The sequence below is a fragment of the Nomascus leucogenys genome, chromosome 25 (assembly GCF_006542625.1).
Source record: "Nomascus leucogenys isolate Asia chromosome 25, Asia_NLE_v1, whole genome shotgun sequence".
Taxonomy (NCBI): domain Eukaryota; kingdom Metazoa; phylum Chordata; class Mammalia; order Primates; family Hylobatidae; genus Nomascus; species Nomascus leucogenys.
This window is the reverse complement of record NC_044405.1, coordinates 4,554,497-4,582,409: the sequence shown is the minus strand read 5'-3', so window position 1 is coordinate 4,582,409 and position 27,913 is coordinate 4,554,497. Positions and strand designations below refer to the sequence as shown.

Here is a 27,913-nt window from a genome sequence, read left to right as displayed (position 1 = left end):
TATGGTGTGAATAATCCCAATGCTAAACTGTAATTCTCAGAAAACGACTTTGATTTTTCCATAAAGCATGTATCTACAACTATAACTATGATTATCTTAACCTGTTCTCTTGTTCTAATTGGCATATTTAAAGAGATAAAGTCCAGGGCAAGTGAGCAATGTCTTCCCCACCCAGACTATTTTCTTAGAATAGAAACACATATTTTATTCCTCTTATGACAGGTACTCCCATTCATTAATAACTGCACAAGGCCATAAAGTATAGCCATATAATGCCTTGTTTAAGTGTACTTTCCCTTATGTAATACCGCCTTACATTGCATAACTTCACATGGGTGACATAACAAAGTTTGCAACACTTTTGATTGTTTCCATAAGGAATATATGTATACGTATATGTACACAGAGAGAGGATATATATGTTAGGCTTTATATACATCTGCACCTAAAAGTTATTTTTAGAAGGTCTATATCAACATATAAGAGAAGTGTCTTAAGAATCATCTGAGTCAGAGGGTAGAAGGTTGATCTGTTAGGAACTCTCTCTATGAATATCAAATGCATGTGCCTAGTGACTAATTTGTCTGTCATGAATTTCACATTTTTCTTAATAGTTCTCAAAATGATAAAATGTCTTTTGTTTACAACATGAATTTAATTTGATTCACCTTGGCATATGGCCTGTTCAGGTGGTTAACGTTTACAAGTCTAGGCATCTTTACTCATTTATATCTTCTTAAAGATTAACCACCCTTTTAATGATAATGTATAGAGACATAATTTTGCCAAAGAGACATACACAACTCACTTACACTGACTGGTATGCATGTAGACAGGTGGTTGTTGCTTTACACATCTTTAAAAATTTGAGAGATTTTACTCTTCAGTTGGTAGAGTTATTTATATTCTCTTTCAGTTCTTAAATTAGCAAGCATTCAAAACCAAAAATGGGGTCAAAAAGAAGCGTATCTTCTAGGCACCATTCTCTCAGCTCCTATGAAATCATGTTTGCAGCTCTCTTTGCCATATTGGTAGTGCTCTGTGCTGGATTAATTGCAGTGTCCTGGCTGACGATCAAGGAATCCCAACGAGGTAAGTCACGTGGAGTTGGCTCGTGAAGGTGCTCTCAGCTGAATGTACACACTTTAATGTCAGCTATTCTGTAAGTCTATTTTATTCATTGCTAACTAAATGCATTATTTTGGGCTTTCAATCTAATATTTCAAACTAATCTTCATGACAAAATATTTATGTTGCATTCACATACTTCTCTGTAGTTCCCTTCAGAGAATATTAGGAAAATTAATTGGTCAACCCTTGCCCCTCTCCCACTTTCCCCTTCTGGTAGTCCCCAGTGTCTATTGTTGCCATCTTTATGTCCATGAGTGCCTGCTGTTTAGCTCCCACTTATGCTTGAGAACATGCGGTATTTGTTTTTTCTGTTCCTGCATTAATTTGCTTAGGATAATGGCCTCTAGCTGCATCCATGTTGCTGCAAAGGACGTGAGTTCATTCTTTTTTATGGCTGCATCTTATTCCACAATGTATATGTACCACATTTTCTTTATCCAGTACACCGTTGATGGGCACCTAGTTTGAGTCCATGACTTTGCTATTGTAAACAGTGCTGTGATGAACATGTGAGTGCATGTGTCTGTTTGGTAGAATGACTTATTTTCTTTTCAATGTATACCCAGTAATGGGATTGCTGGGTCAAATGGTATTTCTGTTTTAAGTTCTTTGAGAAATAGCCAAACTGCTTTGCACAGTGGCTGAACTAATTTACATTTCTATCAATAGTGTATAAGTATTCCTGTTTCTCTGCAGCCTTGCCAACATCTGTTGTTTTTTGATTCTTTGGTAATAGCCATTCCGACCAGCATGAGATGGGATCTCATTGTGGTTTTGATTTACGTTTCTCTGGTGATTAGTGGTGATGAGTATTTTGAAAAATATTTGTTGGCCACTTGTATGTCTTTTTTTGAGAAGTGCTTGTTCATGTTTTTTGCCCACTTTTTAATGAGTTTATTTGTTTTTTGTTTGTGCAATTATTTAAGATCCTTATAGATTCTGGATATTAGACCTTGTCAGATGCATAGTTTGCAAGTATTTCCTCCCATTCCATAGGTTGTATGTTTACTTTCTTGATAGTTTATTTTGCAGTGCAGAAGATCTTTAGTTTAATTAGGCCCCACTTGCCAATTTTTAGTTTCGTTGCAACTGCTTTTGAGGATTTAGTCCTAAATTCTCTGCCAAGGATAATTTCCAGAATGATGTTTTCCTTTTTTCCTCTAGGATTGTTATAGTTTGAGGTCTTAATTTAAATCTTTAATTTATCTTGAGTTAATTTTTGTATATGGTGAAAGATAGGGATCCAGTTTCATTCTTCTGCATATGGCTAGCCAGATATACCAGCCCTGTTTATTAACTAGCGATTCATTTCCTCATTGTTTATTTTTGTCAACTTTGCTAAAGATTAGATGGCTGTAGATGTATAGCTTTACTTTACTGGGTTCTCTATTCTGTTCCATTGGACTATGTGTCTGTATTTGTACTACTACCATGCTGTTTTAGTTACTATAGCTTTATAGTATAGCATGAAGTTGTGTAATGTGATGCCTCTGACTTTATTCTTTTAGCTTAGGATTACTTTGACTATTCTGGCTCTTTCCTAGTTCCATATGAATTTTTGAATCATTTTTTATGATTTTATGAAAAATGAGTTTGATAGTTTAATAGGAATAGCATTGAATCTGTAGGTTGCTTTGGGCAGTATGGCCATTTTAACAACATTGATTCTTCCAATCCATTAGTATGGAATTATTTCCATTTGTTTGCGTTATCTGATTTTTATAGCAGTGTTTTGTAGTTATCCTTGTAGGTCTCTTTTGTATCCTTGGTGAGAGATATTCGTCAGTATTTTATCTTTTGTATGGCTATTGACAATGGGATTAAATTCTTTATTTGGCTCTCAGCTTGAATGTAATTGGCATATAGAAATGCAACTGACATTGTACATTTATTTTGTATCCTGAAACTTTGCTGAAGTCATTTATCAGTTTCAGGAGCCTTTTTGCAGAGTCTTTAGGGCTTTCAAAGCACATACTACTTTTAACATTTTTTATACTTTTTTTGAGTTCACTTTAGACTTATTAAAAGTTGCAAAAATTGTACAGAGTTCTCATATAACCCAGCTTCCTTGGATATTAATATTTCGTTTATCCACAGTACAATTGTCACAATAAAAAAATTAACATTTCTACAATATTGTTAACTGAACCACATACTTTATTCAAATTTAACCAGTTTTTCCACTAATGCCCTTTACCAGCTTAAGATCCAATGCAGATTCCTATATAAGATTTAGCTATTACGCTTCCTTAGTCTCCTTTAATCTGTTGTAGTTCCTCAGTCCTTCTTTGTATTCTACACTTAAACATGCAAACTTCAATGTAATTTTGAGTCTTTAAAATACAAATGAAATAGTATAAATAATATGTTACATCAATTATGCAGTTAAAGCTATTTAGACTATATGCACACATACTGCTTGAATTATTATTTCTAATTATCCTCTTAATGGGATAGTTTGGTGTCAATGTATTATACAGAGATCCTGGGTTGTAGAGTCAGTCATTTCAATGACCAAATTCCAGATCTGTTGCTTGCTTAAGACCTTTACTACCTGGAGAAATTTTCTTAATCATTCTAAACTCCAATTACCCTATCTCAGAAAAGAAGAAACGTCTTCTCACACCAGATTATTGTAAGAATTATATGTCATTATTATTATATTTACTAATGAGTTCATCATTGTGAGTTTCAGTTGAAGCAATTCATTTTAAACATAAATCAGTGTCAATGAAAATATACTGATAAAGGGATTATGTAGAACTTAATGACACATGTTATTATCCATGTTTATATTTAATTTGTTAACCTTCTTTTTTTACATTTTTTTTCCTAGTGAGGTTATCTATTTTCTACAGCATTCTAAATAATGTCTTCAACAAAGACAGTCACCAGCTAATGGCACAGGGTCATGCATGCCATTTTTATAATTATTAGAATGACAGAAGTAGCTTCAAAGTCATGTTTCAGAGCAACCAAAACACTGAAATCTTCACAGCAATTCATATGTCAAAACCCAGTGGTGTCCCTGGATGCTAGGTGTTCAAGAAGTATCTGAAAGCAACTACAAAACTTTTAATGATTCACTTCTCACCATGTTTCCCTGAGTCACTTCCCATGACTGGTGGGAGTTCATCCCTCCATATATCTTCCAACAGGAATCTCAATAACAATAATAATGAAAACTTGGAAGCTTGGAGTGTGGGTTAGACTTCAAAGAAAAGAAAAAAATATTGAAAGAATGGGAAAAAGTTTCGTTTCCACTCTTTTAAAACAATCAGACAGCTGGGGAAAGAAAGCAGCTGATTTTGAAACATGAGACTACAAAGAAAAAGCAGGAACTACAGAGCTAACACATCAAGCGAGAGCTTTACTTCTATGTCTTAACAGAATGTGCATATTTTCTCCTACTCATAATCCAAAATCTTAGTGTTTTTTTCCTTATTAATTTATCTAGGTGCAGCACTTGGACAAAGCCATGAAGCCAGAGGGACATTTAAAATAACATCCGGAGTTACATATAATCCTAATTTGCAAGACAAACTCTCAGTGGATTTCAAAGTTCTTGCTTTTGACCTTCAGCAAATGGTAGGAGACTGACAGCTGGTTTAAAATTTTATAACATAGTTTAACTAACTACTTGCCGAAAACACCATTTTCTCACTGTGAAACAACTAGAGAATAAATGTAATATGCCCAAGATACTTAAATGTATGAGCCCCATTACTATGGAGAAAATTGCCCTAACTCTAAGCAGAACATAAAGATTGCTTTGTATAAATTTTTCAACCAAAGTTAAAATCTTAAATTTAGTATACTCATTCAACCTTTTATATTTTTCTAGATAGACGAGATCTTTCTATCAAGCAATCTGAAGAATGAATATAAGAACTCAAGAGTTTTACAATTTGAGTGAGTACAGCTCAAAAATTTTCTACTGGCAGAAAATTAGTGATTTTTTTGCTAATATTTGTAAAATAGCAAATATTAGGAAAAGAGGAATATTTAAATTTTTCAACATTTTTTGAGGATTAAGCAAAGTGGCACAGCATAAACTTTCATTTTAGTAGCAAATAATAACTTTTGATAATTGATCTTATGTTAATATGTTTCTCTCTCCTGGCAATAAAATCTTGCAGAGACACAGGGAGAGGGCTGAGGTTAAATGTATGCAGATGCAGATATAGTGTTGGATTTGCTACAAACATTTGGAAAAAGGTTGCTCATCATTTAATAAAATAATATTGTATCACCCTGCTTCATTTATAGTATAAATACCAAGAGAGAAGATACTTGTCCACTGTTGTACCCACAGGGCATAAGATTGCTTAAAGTAGGTGCTCAATAAACTAATGAATCTTAGATTAATAATGTAATGATGTAATTCCACACTATAAATGTTTGAATCTGTAACATATGGAAATTATTGTAAGAACTATTTTCTTATTTCTATTGTAAGAGCTATTTTCTAAACAATTAGCTTTTGTACTTCTCACAAAGAAAATTGACCTATGTGTTGTTGTTGCTGTTGTATCATGAAGGAGAGTTTGACAATCTTGCTGACATCTCTCTGAACCTAAAGTTTTCTAAACTACAAACTACCAAAGGGCTTTTGGAGTAGAGGTACAAGTCAACTGGAAAGTTAAAAATACATATAATATAAAAAAAAGAAAAATGTAAATTTATAAAATTAAGTTAAAAAAGAAAAAGACAAAGGGAGAGGATTCCAAGAAAAAAAAATTAAAGACTGATCAAGACCTGGGGTAGCTGAAAAAGGGAAGGGAGCAAAGCCTTCACAATAATTCACATTTAAAAAGCACAGAAAGAAAGACAATATTCCAGAAGGTTAGGGAAAACAGAGATCCTATGACTAACTGGCAAAAAGGAAACTCACTGGTTAAATCTCTATTTCAGGCCAAGCCTTTTGTGACTTAAGATAGATAGATAGATAGATAGATAGATAGATAGATAGATAGATATTTTTTTTTTTTTTTTTTTTTTTTTTTTTTTTTTTTTTTTGAGAGGGAGTCTCGCTCTGTCCCCCAGGCTGGAGTGCACTGGTGCGATCTCGGCTCACTGCAAGCTCCACCTCCCGGGTTCAGGCCATTCTCCTGCCTCAGCCCCCCGAGTAGCTGGGACTACAGGCGCCCGCCACCACGCTCGGCTAAGTTTTTGTATTTTCAGTACAGATGGGGTTTCACCGTGTTAGCCAGGATCGTCTCCATCTCCTGACCTCGTGATCCGCCCACCTCGGCCTCCCAAAGTGCTGGGATTACAGGCATGAGCCACAGCGCCCGGCCGTAAGATGTATTTTCTTATTCATTCCTCACCAAATGACTGTGAGGGAGATGCAATTATTCCGACTTAAATAACTATGACACTGAGGCTTGGAAAAAAACTAACTTGCCTCAAATCATACAGCTAGTAGGTGTTGGGGAATGTGTTTGAATGGAGTTTCATTGTTGTGATTCAGCATATGCTCTCCTTCCATATGAGAATGTTAGAGTAGCAGAGCCCATAGAATATAACAACTTCTAGGGAGAGTGGGTTTGCTTTTCACCATAGATGGGTGGACTCCAGATGCAATGGAAAAGGAAACTTCTCTTTTCTACAGAAATAAAAAGGATGACAGTAAACCTGGAACAGGAAGAACAAACAATGAAAGCCAAGATGAGCATGGAGAAGCCTGACTTATGCCGGTTAAACATCTAAGTAAGCTAGACTGATGGCAATAGTCCTTAGTTACAGCTGGCCATCTTCAATACTCCTTTACCACAACAGTAAATAAGTCTTTGTTTTCAGGCAGCTGTTGCACTGCAGTTGAAGGTAGCTGAAAGCTCCAAGCCCACAATTTGAAATGAAAGCACAATGTACAAGCTCAATAGCAGAGGACGACAGCCTCCCTATAGGTTTTCAAGACACTGCGACCTATAAAACCTGAATATTAATTAATTTTACTTTTATTCATGTATTATTTATTATATTCCAGGGCCTTAAAATTACATATTTTTGTGCTTTTATGCAGCTGACAGTCTGATAGAAATATTAGCTTTCTTGTCTACATTGTCCATTGATATTTAAGGTTTATGTCTTCAATTAGATAAATAATAAGGCATCATAATAACACTAAAAAAATTCAGATGTTTTACATTTTGCTCCCCCAAAATTACATTATTTTTGAAAAGGTTAAGATACTTTAGCCCTATTTTTAAAAACAAAAATGGCAAGTATATATGGACTGATGGTGTTCCTGGTATACCAATTCATTTAGCAAACTAAATACTCAGTACTAATCAGAATATCACCACAAACTTGTCAGTTTGTTCTTCTGTGTACCATTTTACCATGTACTTGTGTGTGTTACCTAATGCATTCCTCACTAGGGGTTTGTGAAGTTTTAGATTATCAGCCTGTTGTGAATTATTAATGTGTGGTTCAGAGAGGCTAGGTTACTTTTCCAATGTCATGCTGCCGTTAGTCTGTCTGTCTAAAACATTCATGCTGTCCTCTACTACTAATTTTTATATTAAAAAGGTATTCAAGACAGAGTGAAGCAAGGAAAGTTAAGGCTAAAGAGTCACATATTCAGGAATTGTCCAAGCAGTGTTTGCTGTATGTTTCTCAGTGGCTACTCTCCCTCTGGGTGCCTTATTTTATTCATTTGCTAAATGGCCATAGACCTTTTTCCACGCAAGCCCTGTGCTTGCACCTTTAGTTTTCCTTGTTCTCCACTCTGATTTTTAACCTTGTGTAGGTTAAAGTGTTCGTTAACTTTATGGGAAAACTGATGGGATAATCTATACTCAGACTAGGGTAAACAGTACCTAAGTTTACGATCTTTTTATTCTCTTATTTTTTTCCTTTTTAATGGTTATGCACATGTTACTCTTCTATGAATTAACACTGCTAGTTGCTGGAGTTAGCATATAGAAAAATACTCAGAAAATCAGAGTGGAATGAGTTCAACGAATGGAGAAATAACCTTTATAAGAATCCGTCACCGGATTTAAAGGCGTACTGGTCTATCCAGAAGTCTATAAGGGGCTTTTTTATCATTTATATTTTAATACCATTATAATTTAGTTGGAATGTGTTATTTTTTTCATAATGACCTCGTTGTTTTAGCAAAAACTGGAGGCAAGCTGAGAATGAGGTAGAGTCTACAGTATCTCTGTACAGTTTATATGGTTCATAGATACATCAAAGGTATCAAAAGTAAGTGCGTGTTTGTGTGTATGTGAGAGAAAGAGAGAGAGACAGACAGCAAGAGAGAGAGAATGCCATACATGAACATTTAAACATCTGTTTGGTTAGAATGAAAATCATCATGATTTACTTTTTCTTTACCTCCTCCTGAAAAATGACACATTATTTTTGTTTGTTTCATCTGAGGCTTTTAAAATCAGTTCTTCAAATGCAATATGATAGAAACTAAGTTACCTTGTAGTTTCTGTAATCTTTAGAAAGCAGAATTTTCCTTATCTTCCCAAAATAATCTTCAGTTTATTCACGGTTAATATCCCTAAAATTCTATGAGAGATACAGCATGCTTTGAAATACAACATGAATTGCTAACTTAAATTCCTCCTATAGTGGAATAAAGATAAAGACGAAAATATAAAATATTGTTCTGTGCTTTGCACAAGGGGAGAGTAGAATCACTAAAAAGAGTACTTTAGAAAATAGGCAAAACATATTAAAGAGATACTGGAAAACCGAAGCAAATATTTTTATCCTGGCAACATAGAGTTAAATAAATGTTCAAGTAGTCATCCGTTCATTTGCTCGCTTACGTATTTAACACACATATAGGGCTTTCTTAGAAACAGACATTTAACTAGTTTCTGAGAATACAGATATTAAGAGAAAGTCTTTTATTAAAGAGCTCATTCAACCCCATCATTAAGACATTTTAATTTGTATTGATATATTTAGAACTGGTTTTCTCTCTCTCTGTTTTGATAGGCTATTTGGTTTTTAATTGCCTACTTACAAAGGGCACCTCTGGGTTAAGTGACTAATGTATAACAGACATTAATAATAAATGAGGCATGAGTAATTTATGTGATGATTAAGGTATATAATCTCTGCTGTGAGGAATTTAAAATATTGTTGGGGAGATATGACAGAGTCAAGAAATTTTTACTAATGTTATTAGACATTACATGTCAGGTTGTATATACAGTTTGTGTGATAGTGCAAGAAAAATTTTTTTCTTTTCTTGTGTAGTCTAGCCTTTGCTTGACTGCTTTGGGCTGGAATGCTTACAGACTAAAGAAAATTCATTCTAGTCCAGCAAAAGAAAGAGATTCATACTGCTTATATTTAATTTTCTCATATAATGTAACTAACAAAAATTAGGAATCTTTTTTCAATATTGCTGTGGACATCCTACAAACAGCCTATTAAATAATCATGATTATTAGTATATTTTGTTTATTGCTTTATAACTTTAGGTACTAGAACATGCTTTATTATTATCACCAAATTACTTCTTTCTTTGATTTTCACCCACTGATCCTGCTTGTAGTTACTAGTTTTTTAGAGAATAAATGTCTCTCCATCTTCATATCTCAGTCTTTTAAATACCTAAAGACTTTTTCTAGTGCTATCATACTAAATGCAGGTGTACTGCACGGCTCTGTCACCAAAACACACTCTGGCCTTCTGTTTCTCCTCCCCCACTCGACACAGCCTTCTGCCCCAGTCCTGCCACATCATCTGTACACCCTCAAAACCATCCTGCTTTCTCTCTTTTATCTATGTTTTCATTACTGGGTGATATGAGTCTGTGTTCCCACTCAAATCTCATCTCAAGTTGTAATCCCCACACGTTGAGGGAGGGACCTGGTGGGAGGTGATTGGAATGGGGGCAGTTTCTCCCATGCTGTTCTCATGATAGTGGATGAGTTCTCATGAGATCTGATGGTTTTATAAGTGGCAATTTCCCCCACTCTCTCTCTTTCCTGCCGCCTTGTGAAGAAAGTACTTGCTGCTTCTTCACCTTCTGCCATGATTTTAAGTTTCCCGAGGCCTCCCCAGTCATGCAGAACTGTGAATCAATTAAATTTCTTTCCTTTATAAATTACCCAGTTTTGAGTAGTATCTTTATAGCAGTGTGAAAAAAGACTAATTGGCACCAGGAATGGGGTACTGCCATAAAGATAACTGAAAATGTGGAAGTGACATTGGAACTGGGTAACAGGCAGAGGTTGGAATAGTTTGGAGAACGCAGAAGAAGACGGGAAGGAGTCTTCCCAGAGACTTGTTGAATGGATTTGACCAAAATGCTAATAGTGATATGGACAATGAAGTCCAGGTTGAGGTGATCTCAGATGGAGATCAAGAACTTACTGGGAAAGAAACCAAAAGTTATTCTTACTATCCTTTAACAGAGATTGGCAGCATTTTGCCCCTGCCATAGAGATCTGTGGAATTTTGAACTTGAGAGTCATGATTTAAGGTATCTGGCAGGAGAAATTTCTAAACAGCAAAACTTTCAACAGGTGACAGAGTATAAAAGTTTGGAAAATTTGCAGGTTAACTATGTGGCAGAAAGAAAAACCCATTTCCTGGGGACAAATTGAAGCCAGCTGCAGAAATTTGCATAAGTAATGAGGAGTCAAATGTTATTCACCAAGACAATGGTGAACATGTCTCCGTGGCATGTCAGAGTTCTTCATAGCAGGACCTCCCATCACAGGCCTGGAGGACTAGGAGGAAAAAATGGTTTGTGGATGGGGCCCAGGACCCTACTGCTGTGTACAGCCTTGGGGCTTGGTGCCCTGCGTCCCAGCCACTCCAGCTCCAGCCATGGCTAAAAGGGGCCAGTGTACAGGTCAGGCCATTGCTTAAGAGGGTGCAAGCTCCACACTTTGGCAACTTCCACACAGGCCTGCAGGTACACAGAAGTCAAGAATTGAAGTTTGGGAACCTCTGCCTAGATTTCAGAGGATGTATGGAAACATCTGGATATCTAGGCAGAAGTCTGCTGCAGGGGCAGAACCCTCATGGAGAACTTCTGCTAGAGCAGTGCAGAAGGAAAATGTGTGGCTAGAGCCCCCACACAGAGTCCCCCCTGGGCTGACTCTGGAGAAGACAGCCACTGTCCTCCAGACCACAGAATGGTAGATCCACTGACATCTCACACCATGTGCCTGGAAAAACTGCAGACACTCAGTGCCAGCTGTGAAAGCAGCCAGTGGGGGTAGGGGAGCTGTACGCTTCAAAGCCCTAGGGTGGAGCTGCCCAAGACCGTCAGAGCCCACCCCTTGCATTAGCATGCCCTGGATGTGAGACATGGAGTCAAAGGAGATTATGTTGGAGCTTTAAGATTTAATGACTGCCCTGCTGGATTTTGGATTTGCATGGGGCCTGTAGCCCCTTTGTTTTGTCCAATTTTTTTTCCATTTGCAATGGTATCATTTATCCAGTGCGTGTAACCCCTTTGTATCTTGGAAGTAATGAACTTGTTTTTGATTTTACATACTCATAGGCAGAAGAGACTTGTCTTGTCTCATATAAGACTTTGGACTTTGGACTTTTGAATTAATGCTGAAATGAGTTAAAACTTTGAGGGACTGTTGGGAAGGCATGATTGTGTTCTGAAATGTGAGGACATGAGATTCGGGAGGGGCCTGAAGCAGAATGATATGGTTTGGCTCTGTGTCCCCACACAAATCTCATCTCCAATTGTAATCCCCACATGTTGAGAGAGGTACCTGGTGTGAGGTGATTGCGTCATGAAGGCAGTTTCCCACATGCTGTTCTCATGACAGTGAGTGAGTTCTTATGAGATCTGATGGTTTCTTAAGGGCTTCTTCCCCCTTCACACTCCTCTCTTCTGCCACCACGTGAAGAAGGTCCTTGCTTCGCCTTAGGCTTCCACCCTGATTGTAAGTTTCTGAGGCCTCCCCAGCCATGTGGAACTGTAAGCCAATTAAACTTCTTTATTTTATAAATTACCCAGTCTCAGATATTTCTTTATAGTAGTGTAAAAATGGATTAATATACTGGCACTCTCATTTTCTCTCCTTATTATTGCATCCATTCTTATATTCCATCCTTACAACCCATTAAGAACCACTCCATGTCACCTTCCCAGGGACACTTAACTGACACTCTAGTCTGGTTTAGGTACTTCTTCCCCCTGTGCATTTAGCACCATGTATCTACATTTAAAGTGCAATTCTCACACTATAACATAATTGTTGATTTGTCTATCTCCTTACTAGGCTAGGAGCTCTCTTAGGGCAGAGAATGTATCTTTGATACCTGTATTTTCAGAACCTAACTAATGCCCACCACAGCATATGTATTCTATAAAGTCCTAGCAAATGATTTATTTAGCAAAAATTATTTAGCAGCTGTTATTAACATAATGAATATTATGTTAGAGGTTAGAATTTTTTCATTTAATCTTCATCCTATGGCTACAAAAATAATTTATAGTTACCATGGCTTTAACTTTTTGTTACAAGAAATAAACTAACTTGAGAATCCTTAAATAGTTCTCCAAAAGCACAGGCATGTTACTGTGTGAAGGAATCCCTTGACTTGAAAAAGTGAGTCATGAAAAGTTTTATGAAAAATGTGGGACAGTGTCTGAAAAGCATAGATAGGGACTACTTGAGTGGAGAAGACAAGGAAAGCCATTTCGGATAAAGATAAAAAATAATGTAGCATGTTGAGGATATAATAGAGCTGGCATTGAGGGCCACTAAGAAGATGTTGAGACATCATGAATGTGCTAAATATAAACCTAAGAGTGTGACAATGAACTCGTGCCAAATTAAAGTCATAGGGGACTGGTAGGACATTGGAGAAACACAGTGAGCCTGACTTTATAGAAAGGTTAGTCTCACATCTCAGATAAGGAACAATTGAATCAAAGATCCTAAGGGCAAAATAATTGGTATATGATCATCACAAAAGTTCTGACATCAGTAACAGAATCCTTAGTTTTAGTGACCAAAAAGAGGTAGGAAAGTCAAATCAAAGGTAAAAGAGATCAGGCTTAGAAAAACAATGGCAGAAGGTCAAATGAAGCTTGTTTAATGGTCGAAAGAAACTTCAGTGCCTTCCCATCTCCTGTTGGAACAAAACTTGATGAATATAGACTTTTATATATAGTCCTGGTAGGCTATGAAAATCGCAGAATTTTTATTTGATATTTAGTAAATAATCTTTTATTTCTCTAGGTGGCAAAATCACTATATTTAAAATTGTAAATTATTTGAGTTTAGGAGTTGTTTCTTTCCCCTCTTTATAGCTACCGAGGAGGCCAGTACAGTGCCCAAACCTTAATAAATATCTTATAATGATTCTCAAATAATGTACTTCATCAGTGTAGAGATAGTTTCCCCTGGTGGTAGCTGTGCTACTATTAAATCAGCGGTGAGTTTTTAATCTTATCAAATACAGACACAATGAAAGTTTTATCTTTATGCAAAAATGTTTAATCTTCCTCCCTCCCTTCCTTCCTTAACTTCCTTCCTCCTTCCCTCCCTGCCTCCCTCCCTTTCTTTTTTTCTTTTCTCTTTCTTTCTCTTTTTTCTTTCTTCCTTTTCTTTCTTTCTTTCTCTCTTTCTTTTTCTTTCTTTCTTTCTTTCCTTTCTTTCTTTCTCTTTTCTTTCTTTCTCTTGTCTTTCTTTCTTTTCTTTATTTCCTTATCTATCCTATCATTCTTTACTCTATTGCATATTTCTGACATCTTAATCCCAGTAGCTGCCCCTACACCCATCTGCTGTCTTCATTCCTATCTACAGTACATAGTCCCTTCACTCTGTTTCCAGAGTGTATAATCTCTTAGCCTCTTTCATTGATCCAATATCAGAACTAAAAGGAGAAACACAGACATGCAGGAAAGGTTAATTATTTTAACTTTTTCAAAATGCTATAAAAATGTGTACTTAGTCTTTATTTTGTGAGTGTAACATTACACGGGGAAGTTTTATTTTTTGTTGGTTCACTTTAAGCTATTTGTCTACTTTGTGGTGAATGAAACGAATTTCTCTTTTCTAGTTTTGTAAAGGATTGAGTCTGGAGAGCTGCAGTAAAGCATCAATTCAGATTTATTTCTGAAAGGCTTTAACCTCCTTTAAGGAGAGGTATTCTAGGTGCCTGCCTCTCTCGAATTGGGCTCTGCCTAGTGAAATCCATACAGAAAGCACAGTGTCCATTGCAGAGTTTATCAGAATAGTTTTGCCCATGGAACCCTTTATGTTTACATGTCTGCAACATGCTGGATAACTTCACTTACATTAGGTTGGGAAAATTTGATGAATATAGACTTTTATATATAGGCCTGGTGGGCTACCAAAATCCCAAATTTTTCTTTGATATTTAGTAAGTAATCTTTTATTTCTCTAGATGACAAAATCACCACATTTGAAACTGTAAATTATTTGAGCTTAGGGATTGTTTGTTTCCCCTCCTTTTAGCTACCTAGGAGGCCAGTACCATGCCCAGACCTTGACAAATATTTTATAATGACTGTCAAATAATGTACTTCATCAGTGTAGAGATACTTCCCTCTGGTGGTAGCTGAGCTGCCATTAAATCAGAAGTGAGTTTTTGAAAAGTGCAATGCAAAGGAATTTCATGAAAACGTCTGTTAGATAAATCACATGTTGCTATTTTGGGAGACATAGAAGAGGAGGATGAAAAAGGAATTCAGGAGCAGGAGACAGAGTAGCAATGAAACACTTAGGATTACTTTACCTTAAATAATCACCTACAAATAGGCGTATTCCACTCATAGGAAATAGTAGTAGACTCATTGTTAACTTTATAAATTACTTTAAAGATCCAATTGATAAAATTGGAAAACAGAAATAACTGAGTTCTCACCTAACAATACCTACATCAACTGTATATCTATAAATCCTTTAAAATACCTATTTACATTTTTGTTATAGATTTTAATTAAACTCACACCATGTGTGGGTATATGATCAAATTCTAGTACTCAGAATACCAGAGTTAGTCATTGAACTATTTTCTCTTACTTTCACAATATTTAATGCCAACTTCTGACACTTACTAACTTGTATGATTGTGGGGTGTGTGTGTGTGTGTGTATGTGTATGTGTATGTGTGTGTAGCTACTCTTTAGGGGTAAGCAAATGGTTTGGTCTATTTGGGGAATACTTTCAGTCATTCTGCTTTGTGGAAAGTGCTTTCACTCAGAACATTTAGCATTTGATTCTTTTAATAAAGAACTATATACCCTTTGTAGCAGCATGCAGTTTCTTTTGCCCTTTGTGCACAGATAAGCCACAAAGTTAGGAGAGGAAAGACTTTTGTTTACTCAGCAACCCTAAAGGTTACCAATATCATTAAGGAAAATATGAGCTAAGTAATATTTTGCTCTATTATACTCAAGCTTTCTGTACAAAAGTAGGATTTATCTGCCTTAGAGAAAGACTGTTATTTCGCTAGGACTAGTACTTTGAAATGAAAATGGTCTTTTTTTTTTAACCTAAAGGAAGAATTCTCATTTCATTACTAAACAATTAAACAGCTTCAGCTTGCTTATGAGGTGAATCACAAATGATTATTATGACTTTTTTTATTTCTACTATATCTCTCTCATCTCAACATTTCCACTAAATAAGAAAATAAATTTTAAAGGCTACAACTTTATGTGGATATAGGATATGGAACTCCTATCCTTGCAAAGTATAAATTATTAAATGTAATGCATAATTCACAACTAAGAGAACACAACTTTCAAAGAAAAATGTTTCATGCCTGAGGATGAACTAATCCAGTTACTTTCAACTCAGTGAAGCAAAATTCCAGATTTGTATTTTCTTTGCCCAAAATACCTTACCTCTTTTACTCCATAACTCAAATAAAATGAAAGCAAGTGTTCAGCCAAATTAACCTGTGAAATTACATGGAAATAAAACAGATTTAATCAGAATTTAAGTTTTCTAGTCTGCCACCAAAGATAAAATGAAGATGGTGGACTGGAGAGAGAGAAAATAATTAATATTGTTCACTCTCACTTCATTTAAACCACAATCAATCCTGTCCATTTAACTATCTTGGAAAGTGAGGTCGATTAGGAAGACATAATGTAAAAAAGAAAACGGAGTAGGAGGAAAAGAAGAAGGAAGAAGCGGAGGAGGAAAAAAGGCAGCGCTCTATCTTTTGGAAGTATTGCAGAAATAAATATCTTTCCCTTCTCCCCAAAAATATCCAACCAGCTATTTTTTTCATCTATTTGTATATAAAGTTCTGCTAACTATGCAACATAATAAAATACCTGGACATGCCTTTAGGGTAAATGTGCTGTAGCCTCTTTCCTGCTGACAAATAGTTCAGAATAGAATTGATAAAAGTGTTGTTGAGTGTGAGGGGATGGGAATTATATAAAAACACATTAGGGAAACAGATTCCCTAGGCTTCTTTTCTATCTCTGACGCTAATAAGCTGTATAACCCTAGGCAAAGTTACCTATATTACTCTAAGCCTCAGTGTCCTCATTGCTAAAATGAAAATATTGGCCAATATTCAGCTTCAAAAATAGAGTAATTACCTTCTGTTCATATAAATATGGGATAGGGGCTGACAGTTGTATGCTTGTTAGAATTTTCAAAATTCCCATTAACAGAATGCATGACTAAAAGTGCCTTAAAAATGTTTATTGGCCAGTCACGGTGGCTCACGCCTGTAATCCCAGCACTTTGGGAGGCCGAGGCAGGCGGATCACGAGGTCTGGAGATCGAGACCATCCTGGCCAACATGGTGAAACCCCGTCTCTATTAAAAATACAAAAAATTAGCTGGGCATGGTGTCAGGCGCCTGTAGTCCCAGCCACTCAGGAGGCTAAGGCAGGAGAATTGCTTGAACCCGGGAGGTGAAAGTTGCAGTGAGTGGAGATCATGCCACTGCACTCCAGACTGGCCAGACAGACTCCGTCTCACAAAAAAAGTGTTTATTATCTGACGTCACAAGAAATCTAGAGGTTTTAAAGGAGGTGAATTCAGTAGTACAATGACAATGACATAGTCAGTGCTTTGGGTACTTCCTTCTTCTACGCTATCTTTGGCTTATCAACCATGGCCTGACTCAGGGTCTCAAGGTAGATGTGGCAGTTTCGGCAAATTATGTAGACCTAATAATGTTCAACAACGAAGGGTAGTAATCTACTATGAGCTGTTCTTTTATTAGATATAAAAACGTTTTCCAGAAGTTTCCATTAGTCTTCCCTTCAGATTCTGTTGACCAGGGCCAGGTCATACACCCGTGAATAAAACCATGTTTGGTATAAAGAATGGTTAAAGAAGATGTCACCTTTCCTAAGGAAATAGAGGCTTATTCTCCAGTAAAATTAGGGGTTAGCCAGCCAGCACAAGTGTGGAAAAGTAGATGAAAGGTCGTGTCTGTGACAAAATGTATCATTACCAAGGACGACAGTGATTTCATGTATGGGTAAGTTTGGGAAACCCTGAACTAAACAGTTACTAGGGAACCTTCTCATTTACAAGATTTGGCTACTATAATTTAAGCAAATGACTAGAAAGTTAAACCTTCTAACATTTTAAATAATTTATTTAATACTAGTGAATTATAAAAATATTATATCAAAATTTTATATCTTGTTCATTTTAATAATGAAAGACCAGCTTCCTGGAAATGAATCACTGTGAAACTGAATAGTGCCATGGACACGAAGAAAGAATATACTCCCCCTAGTGGAGATGCTGATCTACTGTGATCTTTCAGGAATATTCTGGTTCTATATCCAGTCATGGAAGAAAAAATAACATTTACTGTAGGTCTATCAGTATAGATAGATGGACAGATAAATAAAGAACTCTACTGGACTTGATAAAATCCTTCAACAAGCTCATAAACTTACATATTTCACAAGAATATATAACCCCATAATTCGAAACCAGCAAACATATCATGCAAAATTTAGTTTGCCCTAGTCTAAATCTTAAGCAGCCAAGTATACCCTGAGTGCCTGGAGTTTATTGAGGGGTATAGAATAAATATCAGAGCTATAGTTTGTCTCCCAAGTGAGCATACCCTAAAATGATAGCATATGGCAAATAGAAACGTAAGCAGGAGTGCAAAAATCTCCCAAGTATCCCTATTCACCAAAAATTTGTTCATTTTTTTCTTTCTTTACACTGAAAAGTTACCTGTTAAAATGCATGGTATGGAGCAGGGGATAAAATAAAGGGGAAGATGATTAGGGCTGTATCGCTGAACTCTAACGCTATGTTTGGAGATCATGCAGGCAAGACAGTCCCGACTCATGGACCTGAGACTAAATTTCTTGTGAATCCCTAATAGACCCAGATATCCTTGTTTTCTTTCTATCCCTTGACATCAGGGCATATTTTGGTATTTTGTATTAAGCAAAATAGAGAAGAAGAGGCAGATATAGATTAGCTGCCATAATCAACTAACCAGTGAAACTACCTTAGATTTCCCCCAACTTAGAAATTATCCATGAAAAACTACAAATCCATATCCTTCTTTTCTCCAAACAGTAAAATCAGAGTAAGTGCCAACAGACCATGTGATTTTAACACAAGGGTGTCGGGAACATCCTGGCCTGGGGATGAGTGCTCGAACACAACTCAGAAAACTCATATTTCAATTTTGCATCTACTTTGGAGTTTCTCTTCTCAAAAAAATATTTAGTCTTTCAATTCATTTTTTCTTTCCCTCATGAAATAAAGATAATATTTGAAGTGCCTATCTTACACAGGTATAATGAGAATTAGCAAGATGATAACCATAGAGAATTTCAAAGACATTTAACATGAATTGAACACAAATCAGTTGAAGATGGCTGACTTTTTCCTCTTATATCATCTTTTGCTTTGCAGAAATGGCAGCATTATAGTCATATTTGACCTTTTCTTTGCCCAGTGGGTGTCAGATGAAAATGTAAAAGAAGAACTGATTCAAGGCATTGAAGCAAATAAATCCAGCCAACTGGTCACTTTCCATATTGATTTGAACAGCGTTGATATCCTAGGTATCTGTGAACATTATTTGATTTCTTTGAATCATTAAGCTATGAAATTAAAATTCTAGCAATATACCAGGGAGGAAGTGGAACCATGCTTGACCTTAGGAACATGTCTTATTGCCTGAGGTGACACATTTACATGAGAAAAGTAAAATCTGAAGAAACCATATTTGAAGAAACTTATCAATGAGAAAAAGTTCACAAAATACCAAATATCAAGGAGATTCTGAAAGTGGTGGCATGCATAGAAGTTTGTGGGTCTTATGCATTCTTTGCACTGGTCAAGCACACCCTGACTTCAGGAACTCTCTCTAGACGTTTTTAGATTGTAAAATCCGGTAGCAAGGTCCAATTTCTAATTGAGAAGCTAAAAAAAGAAGAAAAAAGTAGAGTCAATGAGTTTGATCCCTTCCAGTTACCTATTTATAAAAATTAAATATTAATTTTTAAAATGATAAATAATTTTAACATAAGAATAAACCAAAAAAGAAAAAATATGGAACATCAAAAATAACAAAAAATATGTTTGTAAATGCTTAGATTGTTCTAAATTTTCCATTCTAATTATCCTTCATTCAGTTCAATTCAACAAACACAGTGTCCTTATTGAATATTGTTGAGAACAGTAGTAATTTGCCAAGGTCATCCAGATTCAATTCCTTACCCGTAAACCTTGGGACCAAATACATTTTGGAATTCAGAAATTTTTGGATGTTAGAAAGTTAGCCAATACATAAATATCTACACCAAGGGGAATAAAGAGAAACTTTAAATAGCCTAACTATTCAATTATTTCAACTAGTTTTGCTACAAAATGAGATCAATCGGTATGTTTGCCTCTAAATCAAATACATAAAAACATCCAGGAGTTTTATTTGTTTATTTTGTAATAGTAGATATGAGATTGTGGATCTCTAGTTGCTTCTCTTCAGAGCATTGTTTCACCAAGCGTAGTTTCCTCTTTGATTGAGTCTCCTGCAACATCTTGCAGCTCCTTTTCAGCAAGAAGATAAATTCTTAGTCCTTCCTCTACTGATGGTTTGGACCCATGTCACAGCTGTTTGAGCAGAGACTGTCTATTTTGAGTCTTTGATTCAGATGAGCTGAAAACTACTACTGGCTATTATTAGCTAGAATAGGTGGTTTATCTATCAACGTTTTTACTCTCTACATTAATCCTCTTATGTGATGTCATTACTATCCCCCAATCAGGGAGAAGACCAAAACACAGATACTTTTGGTAAATGGCCTTTTTCACACAGTCATTTAGACTTAGGCATTCTGACCTCTGTGGTCTGATCCTAATGTCTGTCCTCTTAACCTTTACACTAGTTTGTTTATAATGTTTTTATCTTTGAGCAATTGTAGTTGATTTTTTTCATAGTCATTTTTCTTTTTTGGCATGGAAAAATGAATATTTTCATTTTTTATTTTTTAACTTTTCAGGGTACATGTACAGGTTTGTTATATAGGTAAACTTGTGTCATGGGAGTTTGTTGTATAGATTATTTTGTCACCCAGTTATTAAGCCTGGCACCCGTTAGTTATTTCTCCTAATTCTCTGCCTCCTCCCACCACCCATCCTCCAGTAGGCCCCAAAGTTGTCATCTTACTATCTCTATTTGAATGTGCGTTGGTTTCTGATGGTCTCTTCCGGCAAGCAAATTGACAGATATGCTGAAACTTTTTTTCATGATTTCCTATATTTGGATCATCTGGGGGAATAGAGTTTGTGATTTTTAAAATTAAATGTTTATTCAATGAAACCATATCCTTTGAGTTAATTTAGAATTAGTATCACTGTGTAATAAACTGTTTTACAACATCAGCCCAAGAATATTCTCAACAAGTAGAAGTTACATTTAATTTGTTGAATTGTGTTAAAACACATTTATAAAGATGGTACCAAGTTAATTATAGGTATTTCAATTTAATATCCATTTGTATCATGTGAATTTTCAAATTTATAAAGTTTTAAATTTAGTTAAGAATTACATAGATATCTTGAAGTTTTGTATAATACACTGTCAAACATAAAAAAAATTAAACCACATTATTTATGAAAAGTCACATAAATTTTATTTTATCTTCAGCGTCAACACTCTACCATGTATCATTTACAAAACTTCAATAGGTTTTATAGAACCAACACAATTCAAAAATGATGAAATGCTGAAATAAACCACCTAGTTAGTAGAAACGAATATACTTCTTAGCCCATTTATCATCAAGATAGTTTTGAATAAAAACAAATTCACCACATGATTTTTCATGAGATATGCTTTGATGTCCTTTATATCTTGCATAGGTGAGTCTATCCTTTTAAAACTATTAAACATGTTAAAGTTTGAAGAAAATTGCCAGCTTTTGTCTTCTATGTGCAAAGCACTTTTTACTTATATACCACTTAGTTCCAAGGAAATATTAATTATGTGAAAGATTGTTTTGCAATTGTTGCCTTCATATGTTTTAGTGTAAAACAAGTGGTTTTAGGTATGCCAAGATGTGGTGTATCATGTTATATTAGTTGGCTAAAATGTAAATTATTCTATAGAACTATGATTAATAAATGGATATCTTTCTTAAATAGATATAAAATAAAGCAAACTTTTTGCATAAGTAAATTGCATAGAGAGAATATGCAGACTCTGGAAATTTATCAAATGTATTACAACCAAATAATGAATAGGAAGATTTAGCACGGCAGAGGATAAAATAGGAACTCCAAAGGATCAGATGCCCTTTGAATCACTATTCAAGGTGTACTCAATGTTTTGTAATGTATTTATATCCTAAACCCATGCGTTAAATCAACTTTACTTTATTCCAGCATCTTTGGAGAATTTTTCTACAGTAAGCCCTGCAACAACTTCAGGTCAGTATTTATGACACTTTTAAAAATACAACTTAGTGATCATCAAACTCTATCACCTAAGAAAATACACATTTTTTTCTTGCAGCTATTTCTGAGGTATTTAGTCTTCATATCAAGCTGTAAGAAGCTTATATTGGTTAGGAATAACATAGTTCATAATATTACAATGTCCCTAATGCCTCATCATTTATGCCAAGGATATACATTTCCAATTTCAATGTTCCTTTCATATTTTAAACTTTATATACATATATATATGAGAGATACATGAGTGTGTGTGTGTGTGTTACATATGAGAGATATATGAGTGTGTGTGTGTTATATAGGAGAGATATATGAGTATGTGTGTGTGTTATACATGAGAGATATATGAGTGCGTGTGTGTTGCATATGAGAGATATATGAGTGTGTGCGTGTGTGTGTGTATGTGTGTGTGTGACATCTCCATAAACGGCTCCAATCATGGTGGCCTTGGTGATGAAGCTATGGCACTTGGGAGGTCACTAAGGGTGAGATAAAGAAAGATCACTTTCAGAATATATTTCACTTTGGAAAGGAGAATTCAGGCTTTGTGTTAACTACTCTATTCCAGCATTTTCTTCACCCCATCTTTCGAGCTACAATTATAAAACTTCATAGTTATAAAACTATGAAGATATTGCTTTTGGTATAATAATCATGACAATTTTGATAATATTTGAAGTCTTATTTTTTAAGGCATCCTCTTTATTCAGGTACTATATTTTACAAACATTACCTATTTCAATTATCAGAATGATTTTGTAGAGAGGTCGTAATATTTTTTTATTTGAAAGAATAAATTAAATAATAAGTAACATGCCCAGGGTCACACAGCTACTAAGTGTCAAACTCAGAAATCAAAAGCAATTCCTTCTGATTCCAAAGCCCATGGTCTAAGCATATCCCATGCTTCTCTTTCATATAACATCAAATTAACCTGGAACATTTATGTCTATGGTCATTATGAGATTAATGATTCCTCGTATTTAGTTATTGATCATTGAATAACCTTGTATTCTTTAGTTAGAAAACAAAAGAGGAGTTAAAAATCTAAAAACCTCTGTGCTACAACTCTAAAAATCATCAAAAACATAAAAGATTTATTTTTAAATACAAATACAAATGACATACTTCTAAATGGACACTAACAATTCATAATTTTTAAAATTATTAGGTTAATTATTATACAGAGTGAATATACAATAAATTCCTGGTAATTACTTTAAAATAGATAATAATTATTTTAATATCATTTATTTTTCAGACAAGCTAACAACCACCAGTCATCTGGCAGCTCCAGGTCAGTTTTAATAATATTATTATTATTTTTTGAAAGAAAGTTTTACATTTTATTTTGAAAGAAAATTTTCTCTTACATTTTATTTCTGTTACATTTTATTTAGACTTCTCAGACCCTGAGAAGTCTCTGATGCCTTAGCAATAAATATTGAGCCTATTTTATAGACAAGAAATCAAGAGCATAAACGTTTGCAGTTTTAGCCCTGGATTTCACCAAAGTAAACAATATATTTAGGGCTAATGCCTGAGTTCTCAGATTTCACTTTTATCCTCTGTCTATTATTAACAGAACTGTGATTACCTATTGATAAGAATGTCACCAGTAGTATCAAAAGGTTTTCAACTAAGGAAGCAGATTTTATCAGATATTAGGGATTTTTTTCCTTTGATTATTATCTGTGCATACAAGTGAGACATGCTTGCTTTCTCCTGTTAACACAGTACTTGTGGCCAAAGCAGAACCAAAGTAGCCTTGGATTCATTCACTCATTCAAGAATTTTTTTTAAGTATCTACTTTGTGCCAACTCTCAGTATGTATCTTTGGTGTGCCAATTTCTCTGTATTTCTAGGAATTGTCTGCTGTGCTTCTGTCTGTCAATCTACTAAAATACCTTCTCTGGTCATGACTTAATCTTCATATAAAATGTCTTGGGTGTGTCACTAATCCCTTTAAGTAAATTCAATATAGGCAATATTGTAGATCTTCAGTCAGCTCCCAACAATATCACTACCATGTTATATTATTAAAATTTACATCAAATATTATATACATAGAGGGAAAACATTTGTAAAATTATAAAAGCCATTCTTGGCAAGGATAAAGAATTCTTGCATAAAAATTGTTGGTGTAATATCTGAAAAGCAAAGCAATACACGAATCAATCAAAATGCTTTAGGAAACAAGCCATCACAATTCTAAAACCCATAAAGATCTATTATGACAGACTAAGCCTTTCTGCAGTTGTATTTAGGTTATATCCAAACAGCAGCACAACATATTGACAAAAAAACAAAACAAAACAAAAAAGCCTGCCGTTGAGCCCACATTCCTGTCTCTAATGTGGAAAATTATTTACAGCCTCTCAAATCCCCTTCCAACACACTTTTGAACAAATGCTTTTGGGATTGATAACGGCTAATTCTTTTGATTTAAAAATAAACTGAATAAGTAAGCTAAATATATTTTGCAAAATGTGTTCCTAAAACCTTGAAAGCCAGTAACAAGTATCCAAATTAATGCCATTTTTCTATTTGTTTATTGGTTCATCAAATGATTAATTCAAAGTCATTAAGGCCCTCTTAGTTGTATAAAATGTCCTAATAGTAATATGTAGAATGAATTAGGTAGAAACAGTGTTTTAAATAAAGCCAGAAAGCACTGAACTTAAAAGAAGGTTTTCTCCTTTACTATTCTGAAGACATGCCTGTTAAAAATATAAAGATTTGGCTGAAACATCTGCCCAATTTCCTCTGGACAAAGAAGGAAATGATGAATGAGGGGTCAGACAGCATGGGAAAGTATGCCACCCATATTTTTCTCTCCTGATGAGTGGATCAGAAATCTTCTTTTCTGCATGTAAACTACAGAAATGGGGGCAGTGTACACTTAGCCCTGTCTTTCACGTTTTGTATAATTGATAGTCAAAATAAAGATCAAAATGTAACATACATTTTCAATCACTAAAAAGACATGGGTGAATTCATGCATTACCTAATTTCAACAATCAATCTATATGTATTTGGCAAGCTATCTGGCCTATTTGAACTTTATTATCTGACAAGGAGATTTAAATATATTTCTTAGAGGATGATCATGAGAATTGAAAGAGAGATAATACAGATACCACTGTACTGTGGTCAACATGGTGACTCCCACAGAGAAGGAGCAGGAGGAACAATGCCAATATTAGATCCCTACTCCTTCTCCCTTCTGAGTTTGATGAAACAGAATGGAACAAAACAACTATTTGGATACTTTGTTTAAAAGATTCATTAAAAACCCTAAATTTAAAACAAGATTATTATACTGAGTAATGCTCATTTTGATCTGAACTTTTATTTCTCCAAAAAAACTTTGTTTCTAAACATTTTCTGTTATCAGAGACTGTATTGGATTATCCTAATCAATTCTCAAAGTATTATTATAAGGTAAGTAGGTGGTGAAATATCATATTCTTTTTCTTCTTAGTGAATCCATGTGCTACATAAGTGCCCAGTCATCCTTGCCGTTTATTCCTCTCATATGGCAAGATACTATGTATTTATAGAAGGAAACGAGGCAATTAAACATGAAAACCACATTTTCCAAGCAGTAATTTACTATGAATATGCCTTTCAGGGATGTCAAGTTTATTCTCATTTTTATATGCCTGGAAGACAGAGTTTGAGAAAAATCAACAGATGCATGCATCATATACCTGATATTAGTGCTGTTATAAATTCTACCAAAGAGAATTTTTTGTGATAACGGTACAAAATCCGTGAGGATTATGCTCTATCATTCAGCTGTTTTTGTTGCCAATTACCTTTAAGTTTTACTAACCCACTTAGAACATTAGAGGAGAAGGACTGGAACTGAGGTGAATTACACAGATTAATTTCTGGAGCGCTACAGAGTGCCTAGAGGGAATGTTTTGGCAATTGCTCCCATGTTTGAGGGATTTCTACACTACGGCTTGTTCTAGTCCTTTGTTACTTACTGTTACTTACAGCAATAGCTGCAGAAAACAAAAGTTTCACTATCATGGGCTTTCTCAATCTCATAAAAAATGTAATCTTGCTACCATTCCACTATGTGAAAGAGTTTGAGGATTGGAGAAAAAGAGTAACTGGTTGATTTAGTGAAAAACATGAAACTGGGCCAAAACAACCTAAGGTAGAATTATGTTCCTCAATTTAATTACTTCAAGACTGAGATGCAGAGATTTTATCTGATACCAAATGTATCGTGACTTTAAGAATTGTTCTTTTTCTGCATTTGAGCAAAGAACATTTACATATTGCTAACCACTCTCCTCTAATTTAAGACATTCCTATTTACGTGGTATCAAGACTACCAAAGAATCTTTCTACCAATAATTTCATTTGGATTGAAAAGCCATAGTCTTGCTTACAATAAAATTAAAAAAAAAATTAGATTTGTTCTACACAGTAAATGAGAATTTCTGTAAGGTGATATCTATTTTCCAATATAGCATAGCGAAATAAAACTGGTCTCTAAAGGCAAACATTCATGGATGAAGATTCTGCTTCTCCTATTGAGTGAGCTATCAGGATCTCGAGCTTAATTTGTCTTAACCAATTTTGGCCACCAAGTACTATTATCCCTTTTCAAATTGTAGGGACAATAAAAATCGATGATTTCCAAACCATGGTTTCAATGTATCATGTTGTATGTAACACCTCTTCCAAATTATTTGGAAGGCAAAAAATAATGGATTTTAGCCTTTTTACTCTCCACAATGCCTAGCACAGAGGCTGCTCTCAGTAGGCACAGGAGGTTCCTAATGTCAAATCACTGGAAATTGTTTGGACATTGGATCACTCTGAAATAATCATCTTTGAGTGTATACTGAATTCTTCATGTTACAATACAAATGAATAATTAAAGTCTTCTATTTGCAGAATTCCAAGTAATACTAATTTACTGGTGTGTTTTCATAATATGTCAAAAGTTAGTGTCCTAAAGGTAAAATACCACATAGATTACAGAAAACAGGTGCACTTTTTCCCACTGAGTTAATAATGTCTAATATTAAGGAAATTTGATTAGTTTTTAATAAATGAAACCAATTATTATTCTCTTTGTTTACTTTTCTTTAACTAGAATTGATAAACTCCTTTCCTAAAAATTATCCGTTGAGAAGCACAATTTGGTACAGACTTCTTAGAAAAAAAGAAATATTAGAACAAAAATTAAGTAATGAAATGCAAACCAAGTAATACTCAAGTCAAGAACTCTAGTTTGAGCATGCAAAACCATTTAAATTAAACTGGCATCTGGCTGGGTATAACAGCTAATGTTTTAATTGATGATTTTTCTTAGAAATTGTAATCATAAATATTTATGTAGGAAATGAAAGAGTGAGAGAAGACTCAGTAAAAATACAATTTGACAAAAATTTTAAAACTCACTACCATTGTATAAGAATTACATAAATATTTTTCATACTAGTTTTAACATGGGAAACTTCTGTTTCCTCATGGACCAAGTCAGTTGAAGAATGTTTATGAAACAGTCTGGAGAAAGACAGAGTGCAATTTAAAAGAGTACCTAATATTCCAACTTAAATTCAAAATACTTTAAACTAGACTCAGTTTCTAACCCTACAATTTGTTCATCTCGTAATCGCTATTGTGACTAATGTAAATGGCCTCTTCAGTAATTCAACTGCCAATTCCTTAGCATCCCATTCTTCACCTCCACTAATCTTGTTCAGAAGCAAATGTAGTCACTGAAGCTCATCAATTTTACCTGTAAAGTAGCAATTGAATCCATGTCCCATCTCCCCTGCCATTGTGAGAGTTGTAGCCCTCATCTTTCATGTGGACCATTGAAACAGCTTCTCGAGTGGTCTTATTC

General features: G+C 34.8%; 1 protein-coding gene across 1 annotated transcript in view; it reads left to right on the top strand.

Annotated features, from left to right (window-relative positions):
* Positions 1-784: 784 nt before the first annotated feature.
* The window catches only part of TMPRSS15 (transmembrane serine protease 15), a 138,761-nt gene continuing 111,632 nt past the window's right edge, over positions 785-27,913 (top strand). Inside the window, exons 1-5 of the mRNA XM_030806191.1 lie at positions 785-1,092; positions 4,589-4,719; positions 4,976-5,043; positions 18,990-19,141; positions 23,296-23,331. Coding sequence (XP_030662051.1) covers positions 948-1,092; positions 4,589-4,719; positions 4,976-5,043; positions 18,990-19,141; positions 23,296-23,331 — 532 coding nt within the window. The 5' untranslated portion in view covers positions 785-947. The remainder of the gene's footprint in view (positions 1,093-4,588; positions 4,720-4,975; positions 5,044-18,989; positions 19,142-23,295; positions 23,332-27,913) is intronic.